Source organism: Abrus precatorius, unplaced genomic scaffold, assembly GCF_003935025.1.
Source record: "Abrus precatorius isolate BTA unplaced genomic scaffold, Abrus_2018 Scaffold9, whole genome shotgun sequence".
NCBI classification, from domain to species: domain Eukaryota; kingdom Viridiplantae; phylum Streptophyta; class Magnoliopsida; order Fabales; family Fabaceae; genus Abrus; species Abrus precatorius.
Window position 1 is genome coordinate 26,007,061 of NW_020874439.1, and position 26,836 is coordinate 26,033,896.

A 26,836-nucleotide genomic window follows, 5' to 3' on the forward strand; every position below is an offset into this window, starting at 1 on the left:
TAATTCTTATTTATTAAATAAATTTTGATATTTTTAATTAATTTTGAACAATTATTATTATTTTTATATTTTATAATTATGAATATTAGTATTTACAAATTTAATATAAATTTGTTTATTGATTATAATATTTTATTATAAATTTAAGTAATTTTTATAAATCATGTTATACATATATATGTATATATATAAATTATTATTTTTAAAACTATATTTATAATTACATAAATAAATATAGTCAACTCACAGTTAAATTAATAATTATATTTTTTTTATCTGCTTTAAATTAGATCTAACCTGAGTCGTTAATTTAGATGTAATGGATGAGTTTATTATTAAAAAAAAATTCATACACAAAGATTCAAACTCAAGACTTTACTTAAAAGATATCGAGTTGTTCCTCACTCAAACTAATTTTTATTAATTTAATAATTATAATTTTAACTATAAATATATAATATATTAAATATATATATATATATATAATTTTTTACACACATATATATATTGAACAAATTTATTATATTTTAATAAGTAAAAATGTTAAGAATTAAAATATGAAAATGTTTAATTTGTTATAGTTTAACCTATGTTCTCTAATTTGAGTCCTTAATGCTGATTTGTTAAATATTTAAAAAAAAAAATCCTTTGTGACGCATTAGTCACATTTGTAGTTTTTCTTTGGCTGAGTTGGGTTTTTTTTTAATTAAAAAAATCTTTCTTTTAAAAGAAGTGCTTGGATAATTTAAAAGATTAAATCAAAATAAACAATAATTTTCATTCATTTATTTATTATTAGATTTAAGTAATTAAAATGAAGTTTTCTTTAAAAATAAGTGTTTAATAATTTAAAAGATTAAATCAAAATAAACAATACTTTTCATTTTTTTTATTTGTTTACTAGATTTAAGTAATTAAAAATGAAAAAACAGGAAAATAAACAGTTCAATTCTATTTTGACCTACTCGCTCTCCTTTCTCCCACTCTAACCTTCGTCCTTTAAGATTAAGAAAATAGAATAAGACATTAAGATTAAAGTTTTATTTTAATTTAAAATACAGAGAATAAAAAATAAAAATTATTGTTTTATTGTAACTTGTATCTTGATTTCCTTATTATCCAATAACAAATTAAAATTAAAATATATTTTTTGCCTTTCATTTTATTTTATTCTCTTTGTCATTGGAAAGAGGGAAGAAAGATGTGATAATTTTAACACAAGTTAATAACCTAACCCATCCTACTAACTCAGCTCGCCTGAGGTCAATAATGTGTAAACCATTCAATTGAAATGAAAAATCAATAGTAATCTTCTTCTAGTCATAGCAGTTCTATAATTGATAGTGGAAAGGGGCAATGCTCATCACCATTGAACAGCTGCACAAACACTACAAACCAGACTAAGTTAAACACCATCAATTTCTTCTTTGTTTTTTTGTTTACATAACAAAAATTTACATGTTCACAATTAAGTACCTTTTTTTCTCACCAATTCAACCATTGTTCACTTTTAATTCTCCCTCAATACTACTCACCCAACAAAATCATCAAAACCAGCAATACCAATCCTCATCAAAGCTTTTAATTATCAAATAGGCAGATAGATTTATTATTACATTGTATTATATATCATATGATACAAAAGCGAACGTGTTTTGCAAATTGTAACAAAGCTGAACTATGATTTCTTCTTTTGAAGAAACGGTTCAAGCGCTGCAGACCTGGGATTCTTCATGGGAGGCCCTTTTTCTCTGCGCTCCAATTCTTCAAGCCTGAATGTGATCAACCTATCCCAATTCCCTCCTTCAAAGAGAACCCCTGCCTTTCCATCTGTGATTCTTTGGACTATACCACAGTACATGTAAAACGGGTTATTTGGGTTCTTCACAATGGCAATCATTCCTGGCAGTAACAGAGGAAGTTCTGGTGGTTTTGGCTTCTTTGAGAGTGAAAGACTCAAACTTTTGTAGTTTGCACTTGGTTTGGGAGGTGGGTTTTCTTCAATGAACTTTTTCAACCCTTTTTCACCCCCAGGAAACCCCCCAGTTAACCCCATCAACTCTTTCTCAAACCCATCTTCAGCAACACTTGTCGAGGACTGTGGTGTTGTGGAGTTTTCTTGCTCCTTGTTGTCACTTGCTGATGGTGGTGGTGCCTTCTCATCAACACCAACTTCCTTTTTCAGCTCTTGTTGAAGACCTTCTTCTCCATTGCATAGCCCTCTACCTCCCAAGATTTGCAGCATGTCGAATTTTGCACATGGTTGTTGAACTATTGATTTGGTGTTAATGGTGGAAGGCTTGTTCCGAGGATAAAGGTGAGTGAGGTTATCTTGGCCAAGAAACTGGGATCGTAGAAGAGAGCCATGCAGGCTATGAAGGGCAACAAAAGAAGACATTAGTGGTAACTGTTTTGTAAATTGGCCACAGATTGCATTGGTGAGAAGAGGAAGTGAGGTTTGGAAAGAGTAGATTCCTTGTCTAATCCTCACCACGAAGAAAGATTCTTGGATAGCCCTATCTATTTTATATTTTCAATAAAGAATATTAACTATCTGAGAAGTTTCCTCTTGTTTAATCATGACCACAGAGTTCATTCATTGGACCAAACTCGCATACGCAACTTAAGTGGCAAATTCTGCCTATCCTGGCTATTCTGTTGTTTCAGCTTTCCCTTCAAATTTTTTTTGGCATATAAGGTAATCTTTGATTTTAGAATTTTTTTAAGTTCAAGCTTCAGCTACATAGTAAACCCCAAGTTAGTCGTCAAAATTATGAGTGGAGCAGTTTTAGTTGATTAATCCTTGAATTTATAAAATGTCATTTAATTTAGTTTTTTTATTTTTTACTATTATTTGGCATAAAAAAAGTTTAAAGTAAATGTCATTTTATAAAGCTGAAAAACTAATAAGAGATTTGATTTAGCTCCTTCAAAGGAGAAAAAAAATAAGAATTTATATATCATTGATTTAAATTAATTATATTCACAAAATATTTGAAATCAAATTAAACTAAGGGTAGGTAGATCTTTACATGTCTTCTTACTTTAAACTAATTTGAGAATTTACTCTCATATACCACCTTTTAATATATATCAAAATAAAGTGATTCAAAAGTGCACTTCATTTTGAGAAAATAATCAGTTAAAACATTTGAGGGTTATTACAGTGCTTTCTTATAGTAATAGAAATTGGAAAGCAATTCCTATGCAGTACGTCAGTACACTGACTTCTTTGTATAAAATGTATATCATGAAAATTGTAAAGGAGAATGACAGTCACAAAGATGGAGAAAGAAAACCAACTTGTTGGACCTTGTTTTGTGACTGGATTAAATTGTCATTTTCTAATTCCAAGAAGGTCCAACAAATTGGCTTGCCTTGACTTTTTTGTCTAGTTTTATTTTACAACAATCAGAATGTAGTAAGAGCTAGTGAGGGCACATTGGTCTCAATGGTAGGAAAAAAAAAAGACTCATGCAAACAAGGAAGGCTTATTTCATATCCTGGCTGCCTCATTGCTTAGCTTCAGGTGTAAGTGTTAATCTCACTCCATCTTTAAATGAAACAGGACAAATTCTTAGGGTTTGAACCAATCTAGTGATATCCATTGATATGTCAGCTGGGGACTTCACACCTCGATCAACCTGGGAAACAAGAAAAAGTTACATCTCAATCAAGCACAGTGACCAAAGAGAAGAAGATACATCATATTAAACCAAAAAAGTGTTAAAATGACCATCAAAAGATCAATGAAAACTTTGAGATGACATGCAATGAGGACACAAAGAACCTTAAATTTTTTAAGGAGTAGCATTCCAGTCAATAATTTCATATAGAAAGATATCAAAGATTACCAAAGAAAACAGGTTAATGATTTCCATATCACAAAATCTTGTAATCAAATGAAGCATAGTACGTACCGATGAAGCAGACACTGATTTGATCAATGAGGTGTCATACCTCCTAAATTGTGCAACAGCCTCGGCCATTTGAACACGAGATACCCTATCAGGTCCACCAACATTAAGTAACAATTGCATTTGCTTACCCTCTGACAAGAATCAGAAAAGCAGAATTCATGAATGCAAATTTGAGATATCAGAGCTTAAAGTAATTTGAACAATACAAGAAAGTAGAAGATGGGCATTTAAAAGGAAAAATCTGGAAGAGCCAAAGGAAATAATATTTACAAGAACAAGAGGGGACAATTGTTAGTTAATGCAAAAATTATACTCAAGAAAATGTCAAATGTCATACATGATTGTAATTCAGTTGTAGTATAGAAACAATTTTGAAAGATATCAAATATTTAGATTAGCATTTGATTGTGTTTTGAAACCTTAAAAAAGGTCTCAGTGAAATGTCTTGTTAAGAATTTCTTTGCAGCATACCATATGTCAAACCAATATATAAGCTTAGCTTAGGTACTAAAACTCCTATACCTGATATCCATTGGCTTGTTAAAGCTAGTATGATAGATACAAGATCCTTAACATAAATTGGACAACGGAACTCATCATGAAAGAACTCCACTTTTTCTCCTTTAGCAAGGACACCATCAATCCACTGCAACAGTCAGATAGTATGAATAAACACAACATCCTCAAGTAATTACAAATTCCCCTCATAGAAATATCCTTCACAAGAACATGCCCTCTCTTCAAGTGGATCCTAGAAGAATTAGAAAAAGTACCTAGAACATAATAAAGGAAAACTATAATCTTTGCAACAAGGTTGAAGCCAAAAATTGAAATCATCAACACTAAGATTTTATCTTTCAAACAGTTTAAAAGGAAGAAACCATGAATGATGGAAAAAGACTTTTTTGATACTGCAGATTGGAAATTGGCAATAAAAGTTTACCACCATCATCTTTTTAAGCTCAAAATATCCTAATCATGCAATAAGTAGCAAAATTTACAAAGCATCAGATTCAAGAGTTTCATCAATCCAAATGCCTGAGTTGGAGCATTAGTTTGCCAATAAACTGTGCACGTATTCCACAAGCACCTGAATTGGAAGAGATTTTGGAACTGGCGAGACTGTTTGTGGCCCATAGATGATACTGCTTCTCAAAATTGCAAAGTTTGGACATTTTTCTGAAATGAACTGCTCTGCTGCCACTTTAGTTTTTCCATAAACATTTACTGGAATGGCAATGTCTTCTTCCTTGTAAAAAGACTTCTCCCCTTCATAAACTGATGACAAGAAACACAAATTACAATTTTGCTAAAAATCTGTGTAAATGGAGATGAATATGGATAACAAACGCAACATATTAATTGAAAAATAAAGTTGAACATCAAACACGATATGATATCCTGATATTGCCAAAAAAGGATAAAGGATTGGCAAAAAAATTCCAAAACTTCAACAATGATGATCATAGTTTTTAGTTAAGAATGGCAAATGTTAGAGAGAGAAAAATAAAGCAACAAAGAAATGAGAAAGGATAAAAAAAGGTTAAACAAAAATCTTCTTTGCACAATGCCCAATCCTTAACCTTAACCTATCATGGTAAGATTGGTACCTTGATCCGTGGAGAGATGAATGAGTAGAGTACCGCTCTGTTGAAAGCTTTGCAACCATTTTACAAGAGATGATGGCACATTAACAGCATGTGCAGTAGCAGGATCAATTTCACAAGCACGAGGCACGGAGATGGCAGCACAATTGACAACCACATCAGGCTGCCATTAACAAATAAACAGAATTGTGAGTTCAATAATGAATAAGTCACAATCTCGTTTTATACACTTGGTATAGCCCATCAAAATAAGTCGTTTTCAGCTTTTTTTCAATAAATTTCATAGTTAAATTTATAACACAAGTCGTCATATAAAATAAGCGTTTAAGTTATATATCCAAATGCACCCTAAACCACACATATCCTCAGTGTCAGACAAGAAGAGATCATGGCTATCTTCATTGACTAAACCCACCTGCATAATTGTAATCTAAATCCATTTAAGATGATTTTGAAGATTCATCCACGTAAGATGCACTAATATACAAGGTGTTAGCAGCTAAATTGTAATAAATAAGAAGTTCAGAAAATGACCCATTAATGAAAATGGTTTTTTTTCCCCTTGATCCAATTGAGTGGAATAGAAATCATCAACAAAAGTAAATTAAAGGTAGGAGGAGGTGAGAATAGAACCTGACCAAAAGTGTTGAAAACGGATTCAAATCCAAGGCCGGTTTTCAAATCAACTTGGAAAGAAAGGGCAGAAGGAATGGCATCGAATAATGGTTGTGGAGGAGTGGAGTGGTGAGTGCAAGCGAGATCGAAAGTAAAAGGAGTTTCATTGGCATTGGAATATGCTTGTAGCAGATGCTGACCCAAGTAACCACTGCCTCCCACCACAAGAACCTTCTTCTTCTTACTCATCTCTCTCTCTCTCTCTCTCTGGGCTTCGTGGCTGAGTTTGATGCCTTTGTCGTTGTATCTTAATTGCACCGTTGTACGTATGAAGATTTCCTTCTTGTTATTTCCATGTCTCTAACAATGTTTGGTAGTGTAATAGCATTGAAAGAAAACATTGGCCAGAGAGTATAACGGTGTGCATCTTATTTAAGTTTTAATTAATAATTTTTTATATGAATTTTATTAATTTAGTGAAATAAACTAAAAAAATTATAAAAATCATAAACTACTTTTCATAAATTATCGATCAGTCTTAAATTTTACTTTCATATTTTTTTTTTATATATATATATAACATAATCCGTAAATATATATAATTTATTTTTTAAAAATAATAATAAATTATATACGGTATACATGATTTATTTTTTCATTTAAAAATAGTAATCAAATCTAAAAATATTAACTCAATTTTTTATTTAGTGATTATTTAATTTAATCATGTATAAATTTAATTAATCTATCTAATTATAAAAAGTTAATAATCACGATATTTTATATTTAAGTAATCAAAGTCAATTAGTTGGACATTAGTTTTTAAAAGATGAATCTTTAAAATATAATATATTTTAAATGGATAAGTTATAGAGAGAGAAAAGATCTTGGGCATTTGAATCTTCAAGTGTGTGTTATTGTCATGACTAAGTTTTTCAGTTTACTTTTACACTATCTCATGGATGGTTGCTAAGTTTATTTTGATATTGAATTCACCCAGTAACTTATTAGTTTGGTTTAGAGGATTAAATACTGAATTATCTATGACTTTGAAAAGAACTCTGAATTTCTGTTACTCTCATCTTTCTGAGATCTGGTTTGTGATGTAATTTACATTGACAATTTAATGTTATCAGTCTTTGATTTTGTTTGTGTTAGAAAGTTTACTTCTGGTGATCTTATACCACTGGTTGTCTTAAGATTTGGATGCCATTGACTACGAGTAAATATAACTTTTCTAGGCTGAAAAAGGTTTGTGTTTATTAAAAGATGATGCTATTATGACATTATTCAAATGGGAAGAATTTATTTTTCCTACCTTTTTTCCTCTATAATCATTTTGACACATGAATATTCTGAAGTGTGATGTGAAAGTAGTTTTTGGGTAATTTGTTAATGTACATCTTGCATCTTCCCAAATGTATTTGCATCTTGTATTTCGTGCGCCCTTGAAATTGACATTGTTCTTACCTCGTATGGTTATGAGATGGCCATAGCATAATATAAACTTATCTTTGGTGACATTGTTTGAGTAAATGAGTCTATCATTTCAATTGCTTTCACCATAGCATAGAAAACAGATCCACCATGTTTCTTTGATTTCTAGACATTCTCCATATCCTTAACCATTACTTTTCAGCTTTGACTTTGGGTGAGGAAACGTAATTGGGAAGATTTTTAAGTAACTTGTATGGTAAATTTTGGATCTTATGAGCAGAGTTAACAACTTCACATGCTGTTCAAATTGTATAAAATATATAGACCTAAATATATGGAGGATCATTGTTTCGAATACTAAAAGCATCTTTTTGTGAAGCTTCATAATACATTGCTTGGAAATTTTCAATTTAGTACTCCTTTCATTCATATTTTGAAAGCATTGAATTATTGAAAGGACTAGGAGTTATGGTATTCTTGTTAGTTTATTATTATTATTATTATTGGAGAAAGAACACAATAAAAGGATAGAATTTCTTTTTTCCAGCCATAAAATCCTATGTTATTGTTGCCACTTTATTGAGCACTTCGTTAAGACAATCACAACTATTAGCAGAATTCAGCGTTTTAAAGTGAGGAGAGTGAACTTTAAAAAATAAATTATAATCATAAATGTTGATTAAGATAACTTGCTATAATGTACATGTATTAAATTACAATTTTAAACATTGATTTGCTAATCCAACTTCTTGATGTTCACTCAAATTACAAAATAATTGTGGGACTATGGTTACTCAAATTTTTTCTCTCTATCTAAAACTTATATTAGAAAATTTTCTTCTATTATTGAAAACCAGCTTCCCGCAAATAAAACAACTCTGCTCTTAAATAAAATGTGAAATGCATAAAAGATAATATGTAGCATAACGAAGTTTATTTAGCATAATGTAAGCTAACAACACAACACCATCAGATCTTCACACAGAAAACATAAACACACTAATTGAATTTCCCAAAAAGTGACCCAAAACTGCTTATTTTCCATTCTAAAAATAATTCCGGGCCAGGGAAATATGTAAAATCCTTCCTTCACTTTAAAATTCTTCTCTGGATTCTTTCCATCCACCATAGCCCTCGTTCTGTTCAGTGTATTCCCCCTGATCAACATTTTTCTGCAACCAGGATATAATGGTATATTTGAATAGGAGAAAAAAGCCAGGCATTAAAGCATGGAAAAAAAATAATAGAAATATATATTCCAGCATTACCTCAGCAGTAAAAGTGAGAGCCACCTTAATCTCTCCACAATAATCTTCGCCTTTCACAACCTGGTAAACAGTTTCTGGAAGGCTACCATTTTCAAACACTGCATCTAAATGAATTCTGCAGATAAAAATGAAATCAAAAGTGCAAGTGCATTTTTTTTCAGAACCCTTTTGTATCAGTAACAATTACTCATGGCATATTATTGGTAAACTTCTGCAACCGTACTTAGAGGGAAAGAAAATAAGGAAATAAAACAAATAAAATCATTCTTATGAACAACTTTTGCATTTCATGTTTTTGTGAAATTAATTGAGAAATCTTTTTTTTCTAGACCATATGTAACTTTCACTAGAATAAATCATGTTCGAGAGTTAGAACTTCCCAACATTAAATACTGCTGCATTAAATTAATTGAGAAAGCTTTTGAAGAGTAGAAGATTATAAGTGAATTTTAACTTACAAAAAAATATTTAGTTGTTTTATCTTCTTTTTTTTCTTCTTATACTAGGCCAGTATCAAATTGAAAAAAAAAATTGCAATATATATCTTTGTCAATCGAAAATTCTGAATTTAGACTATATTACTCTCTTCTTTTGAATTCAATCATGAATGAAATTTCATAGGAAAAACAAAAGAAGGCAAAGCCAGTCCAAACAAAATGTGAAAAGCTAAAGAAGAATTAAACTCACGTTGCATCGCCAAGAGAATCATCTTGACTAAACTTGTCTTTATCCATTATCCTTAGATTAAGTTCAGTCTCGCTGTCTGAGACAGTGAAAAGAAAGCTCTCATTCCACTGTGGGTTGGATCCACCATCTAGTATTCATAACACAGAATCAAGCCACAGGAGATAAAAGGGTATATAAATAAGCAAAAATATAATAAAGTTTTGCCAGAAATGCACCTTCTTGCACAGTGCTCTTGTGCTCCTGTGTCCGGTATGTGAGGATCACATAAGGATCTACGCTGGCTACTCAGTGAGAACAAAACCAAGACTTCAGAGAATGATCTACCTTGATCAATTTGATTAGTTCAATTGGCACACAACATCTTATGATCATTATAACCTCTTAATTGCAATTCCTTTAACCAGATTCAATAAAAAAAAAAGATCAATTAAATTGATTCCCATGTTCAATTTTCAAATAAGATGAACTTTTTGTTGTTTAATTTGCAAATAAAATAAAGTCAATTAAAACCACAAAGATCTAGATCAAGTTTTATGATCCACAGTTCCATGCTGAATTTCTATGGGACAAAATCATTGACATATACAGTATCTGATTTTCTTATCAGCTATACATAGAATATAGTGCTTACAGAGAAAATCATTGTCATCGAGGCCCTTGGCACTGATCAGAACAACTTCAAGAGTTCCACGAGGCATCTTTGCCTTTTGAGTTTGGACACACACTTCACAAATTATATGTGCACAAGACTATTTGACTCCACTGAGGATGCTTCTCTCTAATAATCTACGCTGTCTTAGAGCTGAAATAAAGGTGGAAATCACTGTACCAGAAATGCCTTAACCAGTGCACTACTACTTGTAGCTGGATTTTGCTTAGATCCAACTTTTTCCTTTTTAATGTTTGAGTCCTTTTACAAGTTCTTTTTTTTATTATTATTACAAAGTTGAGACTGTATATACACTTTGATTAAATTAGGTAGACCATTAAAAAGGTTGTGAACTTATTTTGATAAAATAAATTATAGGCTAACCAAAATTTATCTAACAACCTTCATTATGTGAGTAATTTTTTAGTTTAGACTGGAGGTATCTTTCACATGAGTCAATTCTATTCAAGTCAAGTAAAACTATTATTAGTGATAGAACTTCTTTTTATATTTCTTAAGACTACAACTTGAGACCAGATATTAAATTGGAACAATTTCACATCAGTTGATGAATAAATTTGATAGTAATTTGTGAGGAATTCAATAATAATGCCTTTGTGAGGATAAATTTTCTTTTAGATATTTTGTGAACTCAAACCTAATTCAATAAAAAAATTTCAAGATTTTAATTTTTAGACTGATTTGAAAGTTTCATTCAACTTCAATTAATTCAGATCAAGCTGAATAGACTAAAATAAGGAAACAAAGATTAACAGTGTATCAAAATTAAAATTTAATTTCAGAGTGAAAAAAATGTACATTTACATTTTCAAATAAGAATACTAGTATTGCTATCCACACACTCTTATATGAACTAGAGTTTATATTTGTATAATTTTTACCATCATATCATAACAGAATGCATTATTTTTAACATATATACACTTTGATTCTATCACCCCATATAAATGTAGTGACATATTTGATGCTCATATATTTCAATCATTATTTTTAAAATAAAAATCAACTTTTCAATTTAAGTTGATTTACAATGACAAGCCACCTTCCTATATTAATCTCATATTTGATGCAGCATGTGCTTTGACAACTCACGGGTCTACATGCAATGCAGGAGGAATGAGTATATGAAGGTGGATTTAAAAACAATGAAATATGGCTTATGGTCTGTGGGGAAAAAGTATATGAATACAAAATTATATATGCAGCAACCTTAATTATTGAGTATTTATGTAATAGAAAAAAGAATTTTATTAAACTTGCATTAAAGATAAATAACTAATAATAATAAAATTTTAATATAATAAATATATATGTACTATTTTCATAGAAAAAAATCATTTTTGAATGGTTAATAAAATTCTATAAAAAATGAGAGGAGTAAAAATCGACAAAGATTTAAGTTGTACAATTATGAACTATAATAATGATATTAATAATTCATATATTTAAATTCTAGAATATCCACATTCATTTAGTAATTTGAATAGTAAAATCAAGTTTATCATTCTATAACATACATTCATGCTCACACCACAAATTCTATCCAAACAAACTCACATAACATTGAGAGTATATATAGATCCTTACCCAAACTATAGTAAGCAATATGAGACAGTTGTATTGATATCGTTCTAACTTTGGTAACCATAGATATATCTTTTGAAAAGACAACTCTGCGACCCAAGAAGATGAAGGTGTCAATTATGGTATCCTTCCACTCACAATGATGGTAATCTTGATTGATTCATTCCATCCACCATAATGCTTCTTTCCAAGATGCTAATGGCAAAATTGGCTACGTTAAAAGCATCAGAATCCAAAAGTGCTAAGCATGAAATTGTTACATCATCAAGAATGAAGAATGAAGAATGAAGAAAAATATGGTTTATCTATAGCATGCGTCTTCTTCTTAAAGAGTCACGTTACAGGAAATAATAAAAGCCAGTGCACCCATTTGGAAACTTCCAGTGTCGAGTAGCCATCAATAATTAACATGTAATTTAATTCTTTTATATTATTTTTTATAATTTAATACTCCCTCCATTCCTTTCTATAAAAAACAAATTTGAGTATTTTCTTTTATCCTAATTACAAAAAACATATGATATATTTAAGATGTATTAATTTATTTTCTATCCTTAATTAATAGATTTGTCCTCCAATGGATCCAGTTCTTCCACTTGACAAAAGCTATATGCATGATTCCTATATTCTTTGTCGATCACTCAATTAAGCTAGCTTCTTATTTTGTTGCTTTCTTTTTCTTTTTCCTTTTTTCTCATGAAACAAATATGATATCATTGATGATCATCGTAATCAATATGACATAATTTTCTGATTAAGATCAACGTCATGGGTGTGTTGGGGAGTCGTATAACCTCGTTAACCTAACCAGCTCAACTTTACTCAAATTAAAATTAACAATTTGAGTAATCGAGTATAATCAGCTTTTAATGTTACTAATTAAATTATGTTTCATTCTTAGGATTTAGGAACTGAATTTATTTCTTGGTTCAAAGTTAAAAATTAATCCAAAAAAAAATGTAGGGAAATAAATAAAAAAAACAAAATGTTATGGATTGTATATTTGCTTACATTATCTTTATTGAAATTGTAGAATAGCTTTTGAAATACTACATGAAAGGACTTTTGGTCTAGATATATATTTTTCTGTTGTGGCTGGAATTATCCCATCCATTTTATTTTTATTTGAACAAAATTGAATTCACAACAACAAACTTTTTCTTTGGGAAATTAACATTTCTTACCTCTCCAGCCCTCCAATGAATGTGGGTTCTTTAACTTCTTTCTATTGATTTTAGATAATCTTATAACATGGTATAGTTATATTAGAGAGAAGGACATTTTTTATTAATTTAATAAGGGAAGCTTATCAACCAATTGAGATAGATCCTTATTTAACATAAAAAAAAATATCTCTAATAATCATATATGATATTATCAAATTATAATTAAGTTTTTATTCTTTCCACTGTTTACTATTGCAATTCTGCTTTTCTTTTTCTTTGAAACAGTAGATGTTAGATAAACCAAATGGCATTCAATCCTTTAGCATGGTCATTTCAAACAGCAGAGCAAAGTAGAGGATGTTAAAAACCACTTTAACTTCAAGCTATGTGATTGAGATGTTTGAAATATTAGCATTATAAATAGTGTTAGTTAGGATCTTTGTAATATCCAGATCCATAATTTTGTTTACAGCTTGGAGAAATGTGAAATGATGTCACTGTTGTGTCTAACTCTAATTTAACATTTTTATGGCATCTAACTCTAATTATGTGTATGCAAGTAGAAGTGCTGGCTAATGCCTCAGTGGTGAAAACTGGAAGAAATTTGACTGCAGTTGCACTTGAGTTTAAACTGAAGAAAACTGGGAATTTACTCATGCTACCTTCTATAACATGCCCATTTCCAATTTATACATATTTTGCTTTTTGGTGGATGTTTATATGCAAATTATTTTGTTATTGTATTGAACTTTATCAAGACAAAAATTTTCAATTTTCAATTTCTTCTTCTTATTATCAACTTCTCATAAAATAAAAAAAATAAAACTAAAACATAACTTATAACACTTGTTCTTAATATTCACTTTTCATAAAATAAGAACTAGAAATATATTTTTTATAATTAGTAAAATATTATGTTAATAAAATTCTATTAAATATTTTTAAAATGATTCTTTTAAAAATATTGCAATCTAAAAAAAATATAAAAATTCGAAATAATATTATATTATAATAAATAATTTTAATTTTTAAAATATTAAAATAATTATAATTATCAGTTTAAAATTTCTACATGGTAAGAGGTAAAACAAAATTGACTGTTAATTTAATAAGTAATTTTAATTGGTCACGTATTTATTCTATTACCTTAAAAGAATAAAATAATGTATTGAGTAACGGTGGTGGGTGTGGCGAGAGAGGGCGGAAGAAGGCATAAAAACGAGTCAACCATGGAAGCGAAACCAAAAAGTGTGTGTGGCTCAGCATCGCTCATAATCTCGAAGGATGTCGAACCTCGACATGCTTCTGAAACCTTGCAATTCGTCGACGTTATGGGCGCTGCTATCCCCGTCCCCCACACGTGCAACACGCACGCTTTCTTCAATGGTTTCATTCGGAGTTTCATCAAAGTCCATCTCATCCAACGTGGACGAATCTCTTGTTCTATTGTCGCAAAACCACCGATCTGTGTAAGTGTCAACCTCCCTTTTTGTTTCTAATCATGCATTAAATTGGTGTTGGATAAATTATGAGTGTTGATTAGTTTATTTTTTAATATTTTAAAACTATTGTTTTCATTTTGAAATGTTAGAGGTTATTTTAATAATTTTAGGGGTGTGCTGTTAAACATTAAAATGATTGTGATTGAGTATTTTTTTTAATTCTAAAACGTGATTTTTATAATTTTAGGGGTTTGATTGATTGGTGTTTGTTAGTTTAATGATTAATTTGAGGGATTTTTGTTTTTTTAGGAATAATTTAGGAATTAAATTGATAAGTATTGGTAATTTAATGATTAGTTTGATGTGGTGTTGCTGGTTTTGCTGTCTTCCCTTTTCCTTTTGTCATGTTTAACATTGTAGCCATGCCATGGTTAAGTTAGTGAAAGATGGGAAATGGGGGATTTGGGGAAGGGGCTTGTAATTATATTTAAATGGGCTTTGTTCAATATCCACCGACAATTTCTGTTGAATTTTGAGATTTAAATTAGAAATCTCCTGTTATCCGATTCTCTCTCTCTCTGTACAAAATAAAAAAAAAATTAAAAAAGGGTGTTTTTGGTCTGGATTTTCTGTTTATTAGCTCAGGAAATTGGGAAGATCAATCTATGTTTTTGAAATGTTTTGTTGATTGGTCAATTGAAGTTACTGATGAATTCCTTGATAATTGTATGGAATTTTTGCTTTTTTTTCATTGGTTTTTCTAACGTGAGTCCAGAGCATATGTTAAGAAGTTAAAAATAGAAAATTTTGTTAAGAATGAAAATATTCATGAACTCTAATTCATAAAATGCATATCTTTTATGGTAATTTAAAGTCTATAATAAATTATATTTAAAGTTTCTTAACATGTGCCCTTCAACACACATTAGAAAAATTGTTTGCTTATATAGTGTTCAAGCATAATTTTTGTTGTTTGAGGCTTACGCTGTTGAAGGGCTGTGATTTTGGTTTCAACATTAAAGTTTCTGAGTTTCTTTGTTAGCTACTTAATTCATCTTTCTGGGTTCAAAGTTATATGTGTATGGACTTTTTTTTCCATTTTCTTGATTGGAATTACAGAATGGCTATGGAACACTCCATGGAGGGGCTGTTGCAACCTTGGTTGAGGTTCTTGCTACAGCTTGTGCAAGAACTGTAGTTGCTGAAGACAAGGAACTTTTTCTTGGGGAAGTGAGCATTTCTTACCTCTCTGGCACTCCAGAAAATGTGAGTTCTTTGCATTCAGTTGTGATTCTTTCTGTTGTTTTCTATTGCAATACTAAGTTTTTTTCTTCAAATAAATAGATGCTAGATAAGTGGTGGAGTTCAACTTTTTAGAATGGTTTATTCAGTGCTGCATGAGGAAATGTAATACGCTAGAAAGGTGACGAAGTTAGAAAGCAAGCCACTTAGTGTTGCTTAGCATCATTCAACTTCAGTTGCAGAGTTTCTTAGTATTCCCTTAGTCTAATGCTTTGGATCAGTGTGATTAGGACCTCACTGACTATACTGCAAAGATAAACATGCCTACACTCCAGTATTTTAGTAGGATGACTGAGGTCATCAAGGACTGATTTGTGAATCTATAATTTCTAGTATTCCTCTTTCTCTGAACTCTAAACACTTGAAAAATAAAACCTCACAAGTACAGTTTATTCAAGAACGATTATGATCTCCAAGAACTGAAAAGGCATTTTGTAGACCCCACTCCTGGTACTGTGGTACATAATTAATGGGAATGGGAATAGTTTCATAGTCTCTCAATATGTAATGTTGGTGAGTTGCATTGGCATTTGCTAATACTAGATGAATATTATATCTCATGGTGAGGCTTTCCAGAAATGCACTAGAGTGAGGTATGATTTCTGGATGAAGAGCCTATAAAGTGCAGTAGAGTTTAGACTTAGTGTAAAACAAACTATCAATAACCATTGAATAAAAAATCAAATTTTGATTTTGATTAAAAAAATAGCACGGCAATAACAAACTCTGCGTAATGCATTTTTTATTAATTAATCCCTTGATTATTTTCTGTAGTAGTTACCCTTTGCACTTTTCACCTCACAGTATTCAAATCCTTAACTTGTTTTGCTGCTTGGAAGAAATGTTTAAGTGATGCCACTGTTGCCAATTTTGCTATCTAATATGCCATTTTCATATTCATATGTTTTCCTCATGCTTATATCCTTCAATAATTGGATTTTACACTTTATCCAGGAAGAAGTGCTAGCTAATGCCTCTGTGGTAAAGACTGGAAGAAATTTAACTGTGGTTACAATTGAGTTCAAAATGAAGAAAACTGGCAATTTGCTCTATATTACTCATGCTACCTTATATAACATGCCAGTCGCCAGTTTATGAACATTGAGCTTTTTGATGGACTTGGTTCTGCAGTTCCATTTTATGTAACAAAATTCTTCAAATTAGGCGATTCCTTATGAGTAGATTTAGAATGCTGTATTATTATGCCTTTTTCCATATCCATTATGTTGATAATTTCTTATACATCAAATAGTCAAAAACAAAATGTAATAACCTTGAATTATTGTCTTTCCAAAGTTTATGATTCATGAAACTATTTTTACTGAATTAGGGGGATAATTGCGGTTGATTTTCAACACTTACCTATCACATTGTTTGTAGTAACCATGTATATATTGGAAAAGAATAGGTTATATATTGTGCTTTAGTGAACACATCAATCATTGTGATTGCCATATAAGTGCGACCTTTAGTTTTTCTTTTCCTTTTTTGCACTTTGGTTTCGAACTTGAATCACGGGAAAAGATAGAACAATCGTTGCGAAATGAAAGACTAGTGACCGCAATTTTCAGTTTTACATGTTAATAATTTTGAAATTTGATCCCATGTCAATCATTTCATATCATAAAAAATTCATTTAGTATTTAATGGCCATATGATATCAACACTTTTAAGAACATTCAAATACACAAGGAATTAATAAACGAGGATTCTACTCACTTTATTTAGGGAAGCTTCTTCTCAAGTAAAACTAGTAAGAAGATTGATTTCTCAATCCAACTTCAAATTTATTCTATTTGAGTCGTCACAGCAGAGAAAACAAATTTTTCAGCACAAAAAGCACTCTGAATTCTTGGTAGGTAGCACAGAGAAGTAAAGTGCAAGTTAGGATCAATGGGATCTTTTTTCCTCCCAGAAAAATGAAGCTTAAGTAGGAACTCATCAAGCTCCACCATCTCCTAAAAACCTTGCTAATAATACACAGTAAAACTCTTGTTAAAAGTCAATACACAACAAGAGCGAATCGTTTAGAGAAATAGGTCAGAAAGATCAAAGAGGATCAAAGACTGTTATTTCAAGTAGTTGGGTGCTTACAAATACAGTTGAGTTTCCAGTTGGGTTGTTTTTGCAATGGTTTAAGAGTAAGTGCTTTCACTATTCCAATCTTCTTACCCTGCACCCACGGAGACCCCAAAGCTTGCCCCGCCTCTTCTGATCAATTCTTCTCCTAAGTAGGCGGTATGTCTTCCATATCCACGTTAGAATTATGACAAAAGGGGAAGAGTATAATTAGAACAAATTGTTGGAAGAGTTTAAATTTCCTTTCATAAATATTGTAGCTTTCTGTGCACAAATGATATATACATTCAGTAATTTGAGTTTTATTAAAGTGAAAGAGTCATCCCATGTTTAAATATCATCCCTAGTCTCAATTTCCTCTCTCTCCCCCCATTCTAGAGATCTCACTTGGAAATCCTTCCATCAGCCTATAAAGCACATCTTGGCTTACCAATATATATGTAATCAATGAAATAGGAAACTACTTCAGAAGTCGAAGAAATGAAAAGAAAAGAAAGTATCATCATTAATAAGATGTTTACATACAGAATAGCATGTGTTGACATTTTCCTAGTATCATTTACACGCACACCACATGACCACAATAAAAGCCTTTCAGTTCACAAACAGGAGCGAATATAAACAAACTCCATCTCTCATTTGCATTGTCAGAAACTACCAGCCATGGATCATGTGAAAGGATTATATACACTAAGCATGCCTCGAAAGCAACAACAGCCCTGCACCCCAAAATCATCTACACGCTTTCCCAATGCTTGGCCTCTCCCAAACCAAAATCATCTACACGCTTTCCCAATGCTTAGCCTCTCCCAAGAACGGCTTCCATAACAAAATGCCATCTTTCCCGTGACATGGTAGTCTTGCTCTGCATACTCATGTCATGCTGCTCTGCTAATAAACCATTCTGAACTGTAACAAACACAGCGCTGTCAAAAAAGATGAAAGTAGAGTAATGTGCAACAATTAAGGAACAATGTACCTTCATCATAATTTTCAATGTATATGAACGTAATTTTAATAAAATTTTATTATTATTATTATTCAATAATCAGTGCCCTTCTGGTTAGCAAGACCCAAAAAGTAGAAATCCACTTTCCAATTTTTGGGTTTTTTATACCAAATTTGAAACGAAGACCTCAAACTCCAAGCTTACCCTGTCCCTATAACCCAAGTGCCAAGTGGAGATATTCTAAATTTAATTATGACATTATGCACGACATCTAAAAGCAACAGCCATGTCTAATGATGCAAAACAAGAATAACCAGTCTAGATGAGTAGTCAAATTGCAAAATTCCCTTGAGAGAAGTATGTCTGGCAGGTAAATTCAAATAGAGGATAAGATGATCATGTCTTTCAAGATATAATTATAAAAAATAATAACTAATGAAAGAGAAGGATGGGTGATGGGGGAGGATTTTATGGGTGGCACTCAACTGCAATTTCATTTCAAACTCAATTTTGAAAGGAATCGAAAGGGCATGCCATGAGGTACATACCAAACCCATAATATTGGTTTACATAAAGATGGCATTGACAAAGGCCTCCGCATCAAAGGGTTGAAGGTCTTCAACACCTTCACCAACACCCACAAATTTCACAGGGATTCCAAGTTCATCAACCACACTGACCTGCCAACATAAATTACTATATTATTCCTTATCATGATCATCTTGACAAAATATATTGCCTATAATGAAAATTTATTTAGCCCAACAAGCTATAAAATATCCATTAAGATAAACAAAAATAAGAGAATACCACACAGCCACCTCTAGCAGAACCATCCAGTTTGGTCAAAATTAAACCAGTAACACCCACAACCTGTTTCAAGTTCAAAGGTTTCAGAGTTGACAATTTCAATAACAGCTGACAGCAAGTTAATATGGAACCTTGAGGCAACCATAATACCAAATACTGAATAGCTAAAATCAGCAAAGCAATGGATAAAAAGACTACGAAAGTGAGAAACTCATGGCATCACCATACCAGAAAACTACAACATATGTATTATGCTTTGTTATTATCTTTTCTTTCCAGATTGAATTGCTCACTTTTGAACATCAGAATTTCATGTTTAAATTCTGATCTTGATTTTGCCAGCACAGTAAAACATTACAGAGGAAGGGCCACAGAATATCTTAGTATTGATATTACTTATTATATTCCTTAGAGGAGAAAAATAAGCAAGAAATTGGCATTTGGAAGTAAATTAAGAAGATCAACTCCATTACTGCATACATGTTTCCCCCATATGCATCAAATAATTATGTCAAACTAACAAAGAAATTTTATAAATGTAAATCTTGGTACATTGAAATCATAAGTCCTTTACTACTATTGCAAGATTTGATATTTACCATCTCTTCCCACTTTCTGTCTCAATTATAATATTGAAATGCAATCTTTAGCTTTAAAGATTCAATACCATCTCAAAGAAGCAATATGAATGCCACTTGGCATTCTCATATAGTGATAGCATAGATTCAAGAAAGTAGAATAACAACTTTACCACACTGAATAAGAAAAATATAAAATTTTAAAAACAGAAATGGCATTTACATCATTGAATTCCCTCGCCTGTGGCAACATATTCAAACCAGTAGTCCCATCCAGAACCAGTAGGATCTCCTGCAAGCATTGTCAGCACCCTCATTTTATGTTATAGAATGTGTGTGTGTATGTGTGTGTCTGAGAGAGAGAGAGAGTCAGACAGACAGAAGGAAATGGAAAACATGTTTGGGGAAAAACATTTTTCTTTCACAATTCACACACTTCACATGCATCAACAAGATTTTTTAAACTACAAAGAGAACTAAGGATAAATCACTAATTACAACTTCTAACAAATACTCAATAATTATATTAAAATATACAAAAAAGGATACTACAGCAAGATGATGATGATGATAATTCACAATTTCATCTACAGAAGATAGTCCAATTTGTTGTACTAAAAATTGCTGCAACAGCTTGAATGCTGTCACCATCAAGATGTCTAAACTCTAAAGTGAAGGAAACAAATGACATAGATGCAGTTTAGTTAATGGAAACTCAATAAATTTCTGTCAGGTTACTAAAAAATTCATTAGCTCATAGACTGCAAAGAGATAATATAAAATATAATATAAATTTCCTTGGACATTAAGAATAGGAAATGACCTGAACAATGGAAAAATAAAAGGCAAACATTACTATCCCCTATGCACATGTGGACCAAAACGTCAAAATACTAAGAAACCCATCACCACCCCTTTCATATTTTGAAAACATTTCTAAAAGAGTTGTACTGCTTTTTCTAGTTTTCTCTAACAATGGTTATGCTGCAAGCAGATTCTCTTATTTCTATGACCATACAAGCCCTCACTGAAAAATTCATGAGACACGAAAAGCTATGATCAGGTAACAAAGAAGTAAAAAATTATAGAGGTGTTAGCTTATGTCAAGTTTAATCACATTTTTCCAACTTCATTTGAAGAACAGAAAATGTTAACGGAGCACAAGGTAGATCAATTGACATCTTCAAATTTCACCAAGAAGTCTAAAACCTTACTCCAAAAAAATTTGTCAGAAAACCAAACAGGAAGAAAAGAACAATAAAACTTTTTAAAACCATTTAACAGGCAGCAAATACAAAAAAAAGGCAAGGCATGATCTAGTACTCATCAATTCCTAGAGATTTACCAGCTACAAGATGATTCAGTTGAGAGGAAAAAGTGACAAGAACTTGAGCTTACATTAGGTGCGCCAGAAATGACTTTACCGACAGCCTTTTTACAAGAAATCAACTCTTCCATTAGGCTGTAATTAGTGTGTAAACCTGAGAAGGTAACATGAACCCCAATGCTAATATATCCAGGTAATCATTAAAATACAAAACTGCTAGTGTAAAATTTCTGTACTTACGCCCAGATGTATCACATAATACAATATCAAAACCAAGCTCTTTTCCCTTTTTTGCAGCCTGTGAAAGCACTGCAAGTAATATAGGAGGTATAAAATTTAGTATCCACAATAAGTTATCCAATTAAAGATCCTATAAAATTTAAAAGTGATGAACAGCAGAGCCCAAAGTAAAATATAATTCCATTTTTACCTGATGATGCTTTTGCTTTGTCAGATTCAGCCACAACAATCTCACACCCAGTCCTTTCAGCCCATATTTCCAACTGATCACTAGCAGCTGCTCTAAATGTATCACCAGCTGCCATCAATATCTGGTAAAAATTTTAAAAACAGAACACAAGACCAGCAGGAAATTTCAGCTCCTACCATGGACAGAAGATAATATGATATGAGTCATATGACTATAGATATTAACACTCAAACCCAACAATAACAAAATCCTTCAAATCCTTTTACTCGAAACCAAACTTGATTGTAAAATTTTAGGAGTTACATAGGAGTGGCATCCAATACAGAAACAACATTTTCTAACTTAAGAAACTGGAGACAAAATAATTTTATCTCTTCTCTGAAACAAAAAAGGGCAAGGCTTGGCCCAATGGTAAAGTTGCTGCCTTGTGATCTTGGAGCTCATGGATTGAGCATCGTAAGCTCATACTTCAAATAGTTTCATGCACCACACATACACAATTTCACATATTTGAAAATATCAAACTACACAGGAGTGAGCTAAATACAGACAAATCATAACCTTCAAGCGCTTAAACTAGGAACTTTGGAAGTATGACAACAACAATACAACAACAACCACGCATTATCCCATGGGATCAGATAGGGTCAACTACATGGATCAATTGATGCCATTTGTCTCTGTCAAAGACCAATATTTCAGTGAAATAATTTAGAGCACAGTTTTTTTTTTAATTGCTTCACCTCATATTTTCTCATGTCTTCCTCTTCCCCTTCCAGTGACATTCTCTTTCATTTGATCCATTATTCTTATTTGAGATACACAGCATCTTTCAAGGATCCAAAGAAAAGTTTTACTCATAAATTTATAAAAAAGAATAGATGTTCTGAATATAGGCAAGATATCCTCTAAGCGAAAAAAAAAAAAAAAAAAAAAAACATAAAGAGGAGAAATTTAAGCAGGATGCGCTAATCTCAAAGCAAGCTAGAGGTGGAAACACCCTTAAGACAATGGTGAATAGTGGGATGAACATCAAAGAGAAGCTAAAAGGTGCCTGATCAAATGGAAGTCATTCGTTGTGGTATTTAACTGAATACCCAAACATTGCTCATTGATACCCCAACAATATTGTGGCACAAGCCCTTAAAATTCAGAGAAGGGCAATCCAGCAGGTTTAACTGTCTAGTTCTCTACACCAATTGAAGCTTCAGTTAAAAGGGACTTCATCTTGTCCAACAAACTTTTAGTTGGAGATTAATATCATGAACCAAAGCAACACTCAGATAATGTCATCTAACCTTAGCCCCTTCATTCTTCAATCTATAGGCCAGCTTTCCTGCAAGTAAAAGCTGATCAAATTGGCATGGTTTTGGTTACCTAAACTGTTAAAAACAATTTCATTGCTTATTGGAGGAGGGAAGAAGGGCTTCATTTAAATATTATGCCCTCTAGTCCTTTTATAAGGCATCCTTAACTAAATTACATAGACCAATAAAAGTAGTTAAAGTTAGTTGATTATCTTAATTTTTTAAAAAGCATCACAGCATGCCAATTTTTATCTTTAATACATATAAATGGATGTAATTCTACTATCAACATTTAACCTAGTTGGTTTTAGGGTTACCAACTCTGTTTATTAAGAAATAGAAACAAAAATAATAAATGCTTCATAGGTATTATAAAATATCTTACATTGAGGACCACTTAAATCTTCTAGGTGCCATATAAAAAGGATTACAGAAAGTAACATAATACCATTTAAAAATTTATAATACATGAGTAATAGTTACCTTTATAATTAAAAAAAAAAAATCCATCCTCAACTGCACAATGAAAACTTTATACCATTTTAGCTTCTTCATTAACACTAAGGAAAACATACCTCTCCTGGAACATAAAGGGAGGAGAAAAAAACTACATGCTGTCTCAATTTTTTATTTCATTGCACATGAAAGAATGGAATCAACACCTTAAGCCTTTTTCTTACCCAAAGATGTTGTCTTCCCTCCACCATTAACACCAACGATCATTATTACAGCTGGCTTCCTGAAGATAACAAAATTTACCCCATTGATAAAGCACAAAAATGAACAATAAAATTTAATGACCAAAGAGAAAAGTGCTCACACCTGAATCCAAGTTGAAGTTCAGTTTTACTCCCCTTGGAGGTGAGCAATTCCAAAACGTTCCTCTTCAGTGCTTCCTACAGCCATTCAAATTAAAGAGTAACACATTCTATACCATAAAATTAGAAAACTGCCTGTCATATTAAGCAACATGATAAAACAAAGGAAGGAATGTTTTAGTAATTAATTAGTAAACCGTTCTCAGACCCAAAATCACAAGCTATAAATAAGCACACCAGACATTCCTAAACTCCATGAGAGAAACAAACCAAAATTTCAAACTGGTTATTGAAACAAAAAAAATAGAAAAATTAAATAAAAAGTAAAGCGTTAGATACCTCAGCAACACAACAACAACAATAATACATCCTTCAAATAATTAGAAATACTTAATAACGGATTATCCTCTAAGATATTAAATGCTCTTTAATCAGTATTGACAACCGCAAGCAAAACCCAAATTTTCATTATTTAATTTAGTACACGTCTGTTGCAGCCATTTTTTAGTTTAGAATCACTTTATTTTTTATAAAACTCTTTTCAGAATGCAAGGAAAAATATTCCCTCCAAAATAAGCTAAGCCTTACACACAACTACTAAACTCCTAAGCAGATGCTAAACTACAACAACCTAAGCTTGAATCCTTAAAGGGATTCCATTTACAATTTAGGTGAACTGCCAATGAATAACAGTTCAAACTTAAAAGATTTTCTTCTATTATATATGCGTTGAATTGATGATACCTTTATCTCATTCCCTGACTTAAGCTTCCCTGACAATATATCTTCGCGCAAACTCTCCACTATCTTAATAGTAATTCTCGGCCCAAAATCAGACACTAAAAGAGCCTGCAAAATAAATAAATAAATAAGTAAATAAATAATTTAAAAAATAAAACAGTTTAGAAGTGAAAAACAGAACCTCTTCGAGTTCGTCGAGGACACGGTCGGTGTCGGAGAGGTTCCAGTAGAGGAGGAGCTCGTCGATGACGGCGAGGTTGTTGCGGGTTTTTAAGAAACCCGAGAAGATCTTATCCACGTCACTCTTCGCCTTCTCCTTTATCAACCGGCCCAGTTTGGTGAAGAACCCGGTCTGACCGGCCGAACACCTGAACCGGGGCGCGCCGGGTCGGGAATGGGAGATTCCGGTTGGAGGAGGGAAGTTGAAGAATTGTGGATGCGAGGAAGGTCTCGAGATAACAGAGAAGCGAGCCAATGGAGCAGAAGAAGTAGCCATTTCTGCTAGTGCTCCACAGTTTACAGTTCCCTCAACCAGAACAAGATAAAGTCACCAACGTGACGCCGTTCTGAAACATGTATACGGCGTCGTTGCAGCCTTTGTAGGATAGGTGTCTGGTTTCGGTTTATAAGTAATAATATTAAAGTAAATATCGATTGATTTACCTAAATAAATTTGAAATTAAACATGCATTAACTAAAAAAAATTTAAGTTATAAAAAATATTTTAACTCTATCTTTAATCGATAAAATTAATTTATTGAGTTGTATAAATTAAAAGGTATTTTATAAGACATTTATTATAGTTATTATTAAAATTTATATACACAAGTGCGAGTGAAGTAGAATTAGGATGAGTCTATAAATTTTATATTTTTTTAGTTAAATTATCTGAGATAATTCTAACTATTAATTTATATTTTAAATAGTTAAGATTAACGAAAGAGAAAAAGTGAATGACTTAAAAAAATATAATAAAATATGAATAAAATTTTGAATCTTACTATTTTTTTATACATTTTTTTATTGATTGAGATAACAGAGACATTAAAAATATTTCTAAAAAATGATTGAAATAAAAATGTTAATGATTGTTTAGTTAGTTAGATTTAATTTTTCTCTTCTCAACATTCTTTTACTCTAATAAATGAAACTAAAATCTTGTTATTGTTGAGAAATTAGAATGACAACATAACTATATCTTTAGAAAAGTAAAATACTTTGCCAAAAAAATAGGGTCTTTTCTTCATTATGGTTTTTCTAAAATAAAATTATAAAAATATGACATTTTTTACAAAATTACATAAATATGATGTATATAAAAATGTCAATAGCGATTTTAAGGCATAAAAAAATAAAATTTGATAAAGTAAACTTGTCATTGACAATTTTACAGCACAAAGAAATAAAATTTGATAAAGTAACGTCGCTATTGGCGAGTTTACTTTATCATAAAAGTAAATATGACTAGTAAAAATTACCAGTGATGATTTATATTGTCAAAAAGACATTCACCTTTTTAAACTCGCCAATGGTGACCTTTGACCAATGTAAATTTTCAAAAAATGTTATAAAACGCCATTGGCGATTTTTATTTAGTGGAGCTATAAATACTAAAATCTTTGTTCATTGCAATTTATCCCTACAACTATTTGAAGTTCTTAAAGAGTGTGTGTGAAGCTTGTGTGTTTATGAAAAGAAAAAATGAGTGTGTTTGTTGTAATTTATTTTAATAGTGAGATTATATCAAATATAAGTGAAGGTGTGTCATTTGCATGCAAGAAACTAACTTGTGTGTATATTATAATATAATGTATCATTTGAAGATTTAAAGTGTTGGCTTTGTCAATATGTTCATGAAGTTTCGTTTCCAAAAATAGTGGAAAGTGTTATGTAGATGTCAGTGTCGATATTTGGCGGTTTTATGCAATGTTATTCGATTCCAATAACCAACGATGATGATGTTCAACAAATGTCTCAGATACATCAACAACGTCATCCTCCAAGTAATACGATTGAGTTGTATGTTGTTTTCAAAAGTAATGAAGTTCAAGAAGAATTTGTCATGCTATTAGAGAATAACAGTGAAAGTGATGACTATG

At 31.3% G+C, this 26,836-nt stretch overlaps 5 protein-coding genes across 8 annotated transcripts; 1 reads left to right on the top strand and 4 right to left on the bottom strand.

Annotated features, from left to right (window-relative positions):
* Nucleotides 1–1,184: 1,184 nt before the first annotated feature.
* LOC113848960 (NAD(P)H-quinone oxidoreductase subunit S, chloroplastic) lies at nt 1,185–2,591 on the bottom strand. The gene has a single exon (XM_027478418.1). The coding sequence runs from the start codon at nt 2,396–2,398 to the stop codon at nt 1,679–1,681; it is 720 nt and encodes a 239-aa protein (XP_027334219.1). The 5' UTR covers nt 2,399–2,591; the 3' UTR covers nt 1,185–1,678.
* Nucleotides 2,592–3,179: 588 nt separating this feature from the next.
* LOC113850399 (methionine adenosyltransferase 2 subunit beta) lies at nt 3,180–6,525 on the bottom strand. 2 transcript variants are annotated; one of them, XR_003502198.1, is made up of 6 exons: nt 6,161–6,525; nt 5,531–5,690; nt 5,011–5,198; nt 4,443–4,693; nt 3,921–4,051; nt 3,180–3,644 (listed from the first exon to the last, which is right to left on the bottom strand). XR_003502198.1 is itself a non-coding variant. In XM_027480937.1 (6 exons), exons 1-6 carry the CDS (start codon nt 6,389–6,391, stop codon nt 3,513–3,515), a joined length of 966 nt encoding a protein of 321 aa, XP_027336738.1. In that variant the 5' UTR covers nt 6,392–6,506; the 3' UTR covers nt 3,318–3,512. The 2 variants fall into 2 exon arrangements, 1 of the variants encoding a protein (XP_027336738.1); XM_027480937.1 differs by having other exon boundaries at nt 3,318–3,644; nt 4,443–4,566; nt 6,161–6,506.
* Nucleotides 6,526–8,466: 1,941 nt separating this feature from the next.
* LOC113850578 (C2 domain-containing protein At1g63220-like) lies at nt 8,467–10,434 on the bottom strand. Its single transcript, XM_027481160.1, has 5 exons — nt 10,166–10,434; nt 9,750–9,815; nt 9,535–9,661; nt 8,848–8,962; nt 8,467–8,751 (listed from the first exon to the last, which is right to left on the bottom strand). The coding sequence occupies exons 1-5, from the start codon at nt 10,230–10,232 to the stop codon at nt 8,674–8,676; spliced, it is 453 nt and encodes a 150-aa protein (XP_027336961.1). The 5' UTR covers nt 10,233–10,434; the 3' UTR covers nt 8,467–8,673.
* Nucleotides 10,435–14,118: 3,684 nt separating this feature from the next.
* On the top strand, nt 14,119–17,027 carry LOC113850290 (acyl-coenzyme A thioesterase 13-like). The gene is made up of 3 exons (XM_027480766.1): nt 14,119–14,423; nt 15,516–15,662; nt 16,653–17,027. The coding sequence occupies exons 1-3, from the start codon at nt 14,184–14,186 to the stop codon at nt 16,794–16,796; spliced, it is 531 nt and encodes a 176-aa protein (XP_027336567.1). The 5' UTR covers nt 14,119–14,183; the 3' UTR covers nt 16,797–17,027.
* A 1,173-nt stretch (nt 17,028–18,200) lies between these two features.
* LOC113849614 (cell division protein FtsY homolog, chloroplastic) lies at nt 18,201–25,339 on the bottom strand. 3 transcript variants are annotated; one of them, XM_027479635.1, is made up of 12 exons: nt 24,919–25,339; nt 24,741–24,845; nt 24,001–24,074; nt 23,859–23,917; nt 23,170–23,207; nt 21,872–21,992; nt 21,682–21,750; nt 21,513–21,595; nt 20,338–20,406; nt 19,537–19,599; nt 19,275–19,406; nt 18,201–18,686 (listed from the first exon to the last, which is right to left on the bottom strand). In XM_027479635.1, exons 1-11 carry the CDS (start codon nt 25,231–25,233, stop codon nt 19,293–19,295), a joined length of 1,110 nt encoding a protein of 369 aa, XP_027335436.1. In that variant the 5' UTR covers nt 25,234–25,339; the 3' UTR covers nt 18,201–18,686; nt 19,275–19,292. The 3 variants fall into 3 exon arrangements, 2 of the variants coding, with proteins under 2 accessions (XP_027335436.1, XP_027335435.1); XM_027479634.1 differs by having other exon boundaries at nt 18,576–18,681; nt 24,919–25,337; XR_003502117.1 differs by having other exon boundaries at nt 18,582–18,681; nt 19,548–19,599.
* Nucleotides 25,340–26,836: the final 1,497 nt, after the last annotated feature.

Coding starts and splice junctions, on each gene's coding strand:
- LOC113848960 (XM_027478418.1), bottom strand. CDS start 2,398: ATGTCTTCTTTTGTTGCCCTTCATAGCCTGCATGGCTCTCTTCTACGA.
- LOC113850399 (XM_027480937.1), bottom strand. CDS start 6,391: ATGAGTAAGAAGAAGAAGGTTCTTGTGGTGGGAGGCAGTGGTTACTTG. Junction 4,567..5,010: donor CAAAATCTCTTCCAATTCAG/GTGCTTGTGGAA, acceptor TGACTGTTGCAG/TGGATTGATGGTGTCCTTGC. Junction 3,645..3,920: donor AATCAGTGTCTGCTTCATCG/GTACGTACTATG, acceptor CTTGTTTCCCAG/GTTGATCGAGGTGTGAAGTC.
- LOC113850578 (XM_027481160.1), bottom strand. CDS start 10,232: ATGCCTCGTGGAACTCTTGAAGTTGTTCTGATCAGTGCCAAGGGCCTC. Junction 9,816..10,165: donor CGATGACAATGATTTTCTCT/GTAAGCACTATA, acceptor CTCACTGAGTAG/CCAGCGTAGATCCTTATGTG. Junction 9,662..9,749: donor CAAGAGCACTGTGCAAGAAG/GTGCATTTCTGG, acceptor TATGAATACTAG/ATGGTGGATCCAACCCACAG.
- LOC113850290 (XM_027480766.1), top strand. CDS start 14,184: ATGGAAGCGAAACCAAAAAGTGTGTGTGGCTCAGCATCGCTCATAATC. Junction 14,424..15,515: donor TCGCAAAACCACCGATCTGT/GTAAGTGTCAAC, acceptor TTGGAATTACAG/AATGGCTATGGAACACTCCA. Junction 15,663..16,652: donor TCTCTGGCACTCCAGAAAAT/GTGAGTTCTTTG, acceptor CACTTTATCCAG/GAAGAAGTGCTAGCTAATGC.
- LOC113849614 (XM_027479635.1), bottom strand. CDS start 25,233: ATGGCTACTTCTTCTGCTCCATTGGCTCGCTTCTCTGTTATCTCGAGA. Junction 24,075..24,740: donor AGTCAGGGAATGAGATAAAG/GTATCATCAATT, acceptor GAATGGCTGTAG/GAAGCACTGAAGAGGAACGT. Junction 21,993..23,169: donor TGAAGAATGAAGGGGCTAAG/GTTAGATGACAT, acceptor AATTTTTACCAG/ATATTGATGGCAGCTGGTGA.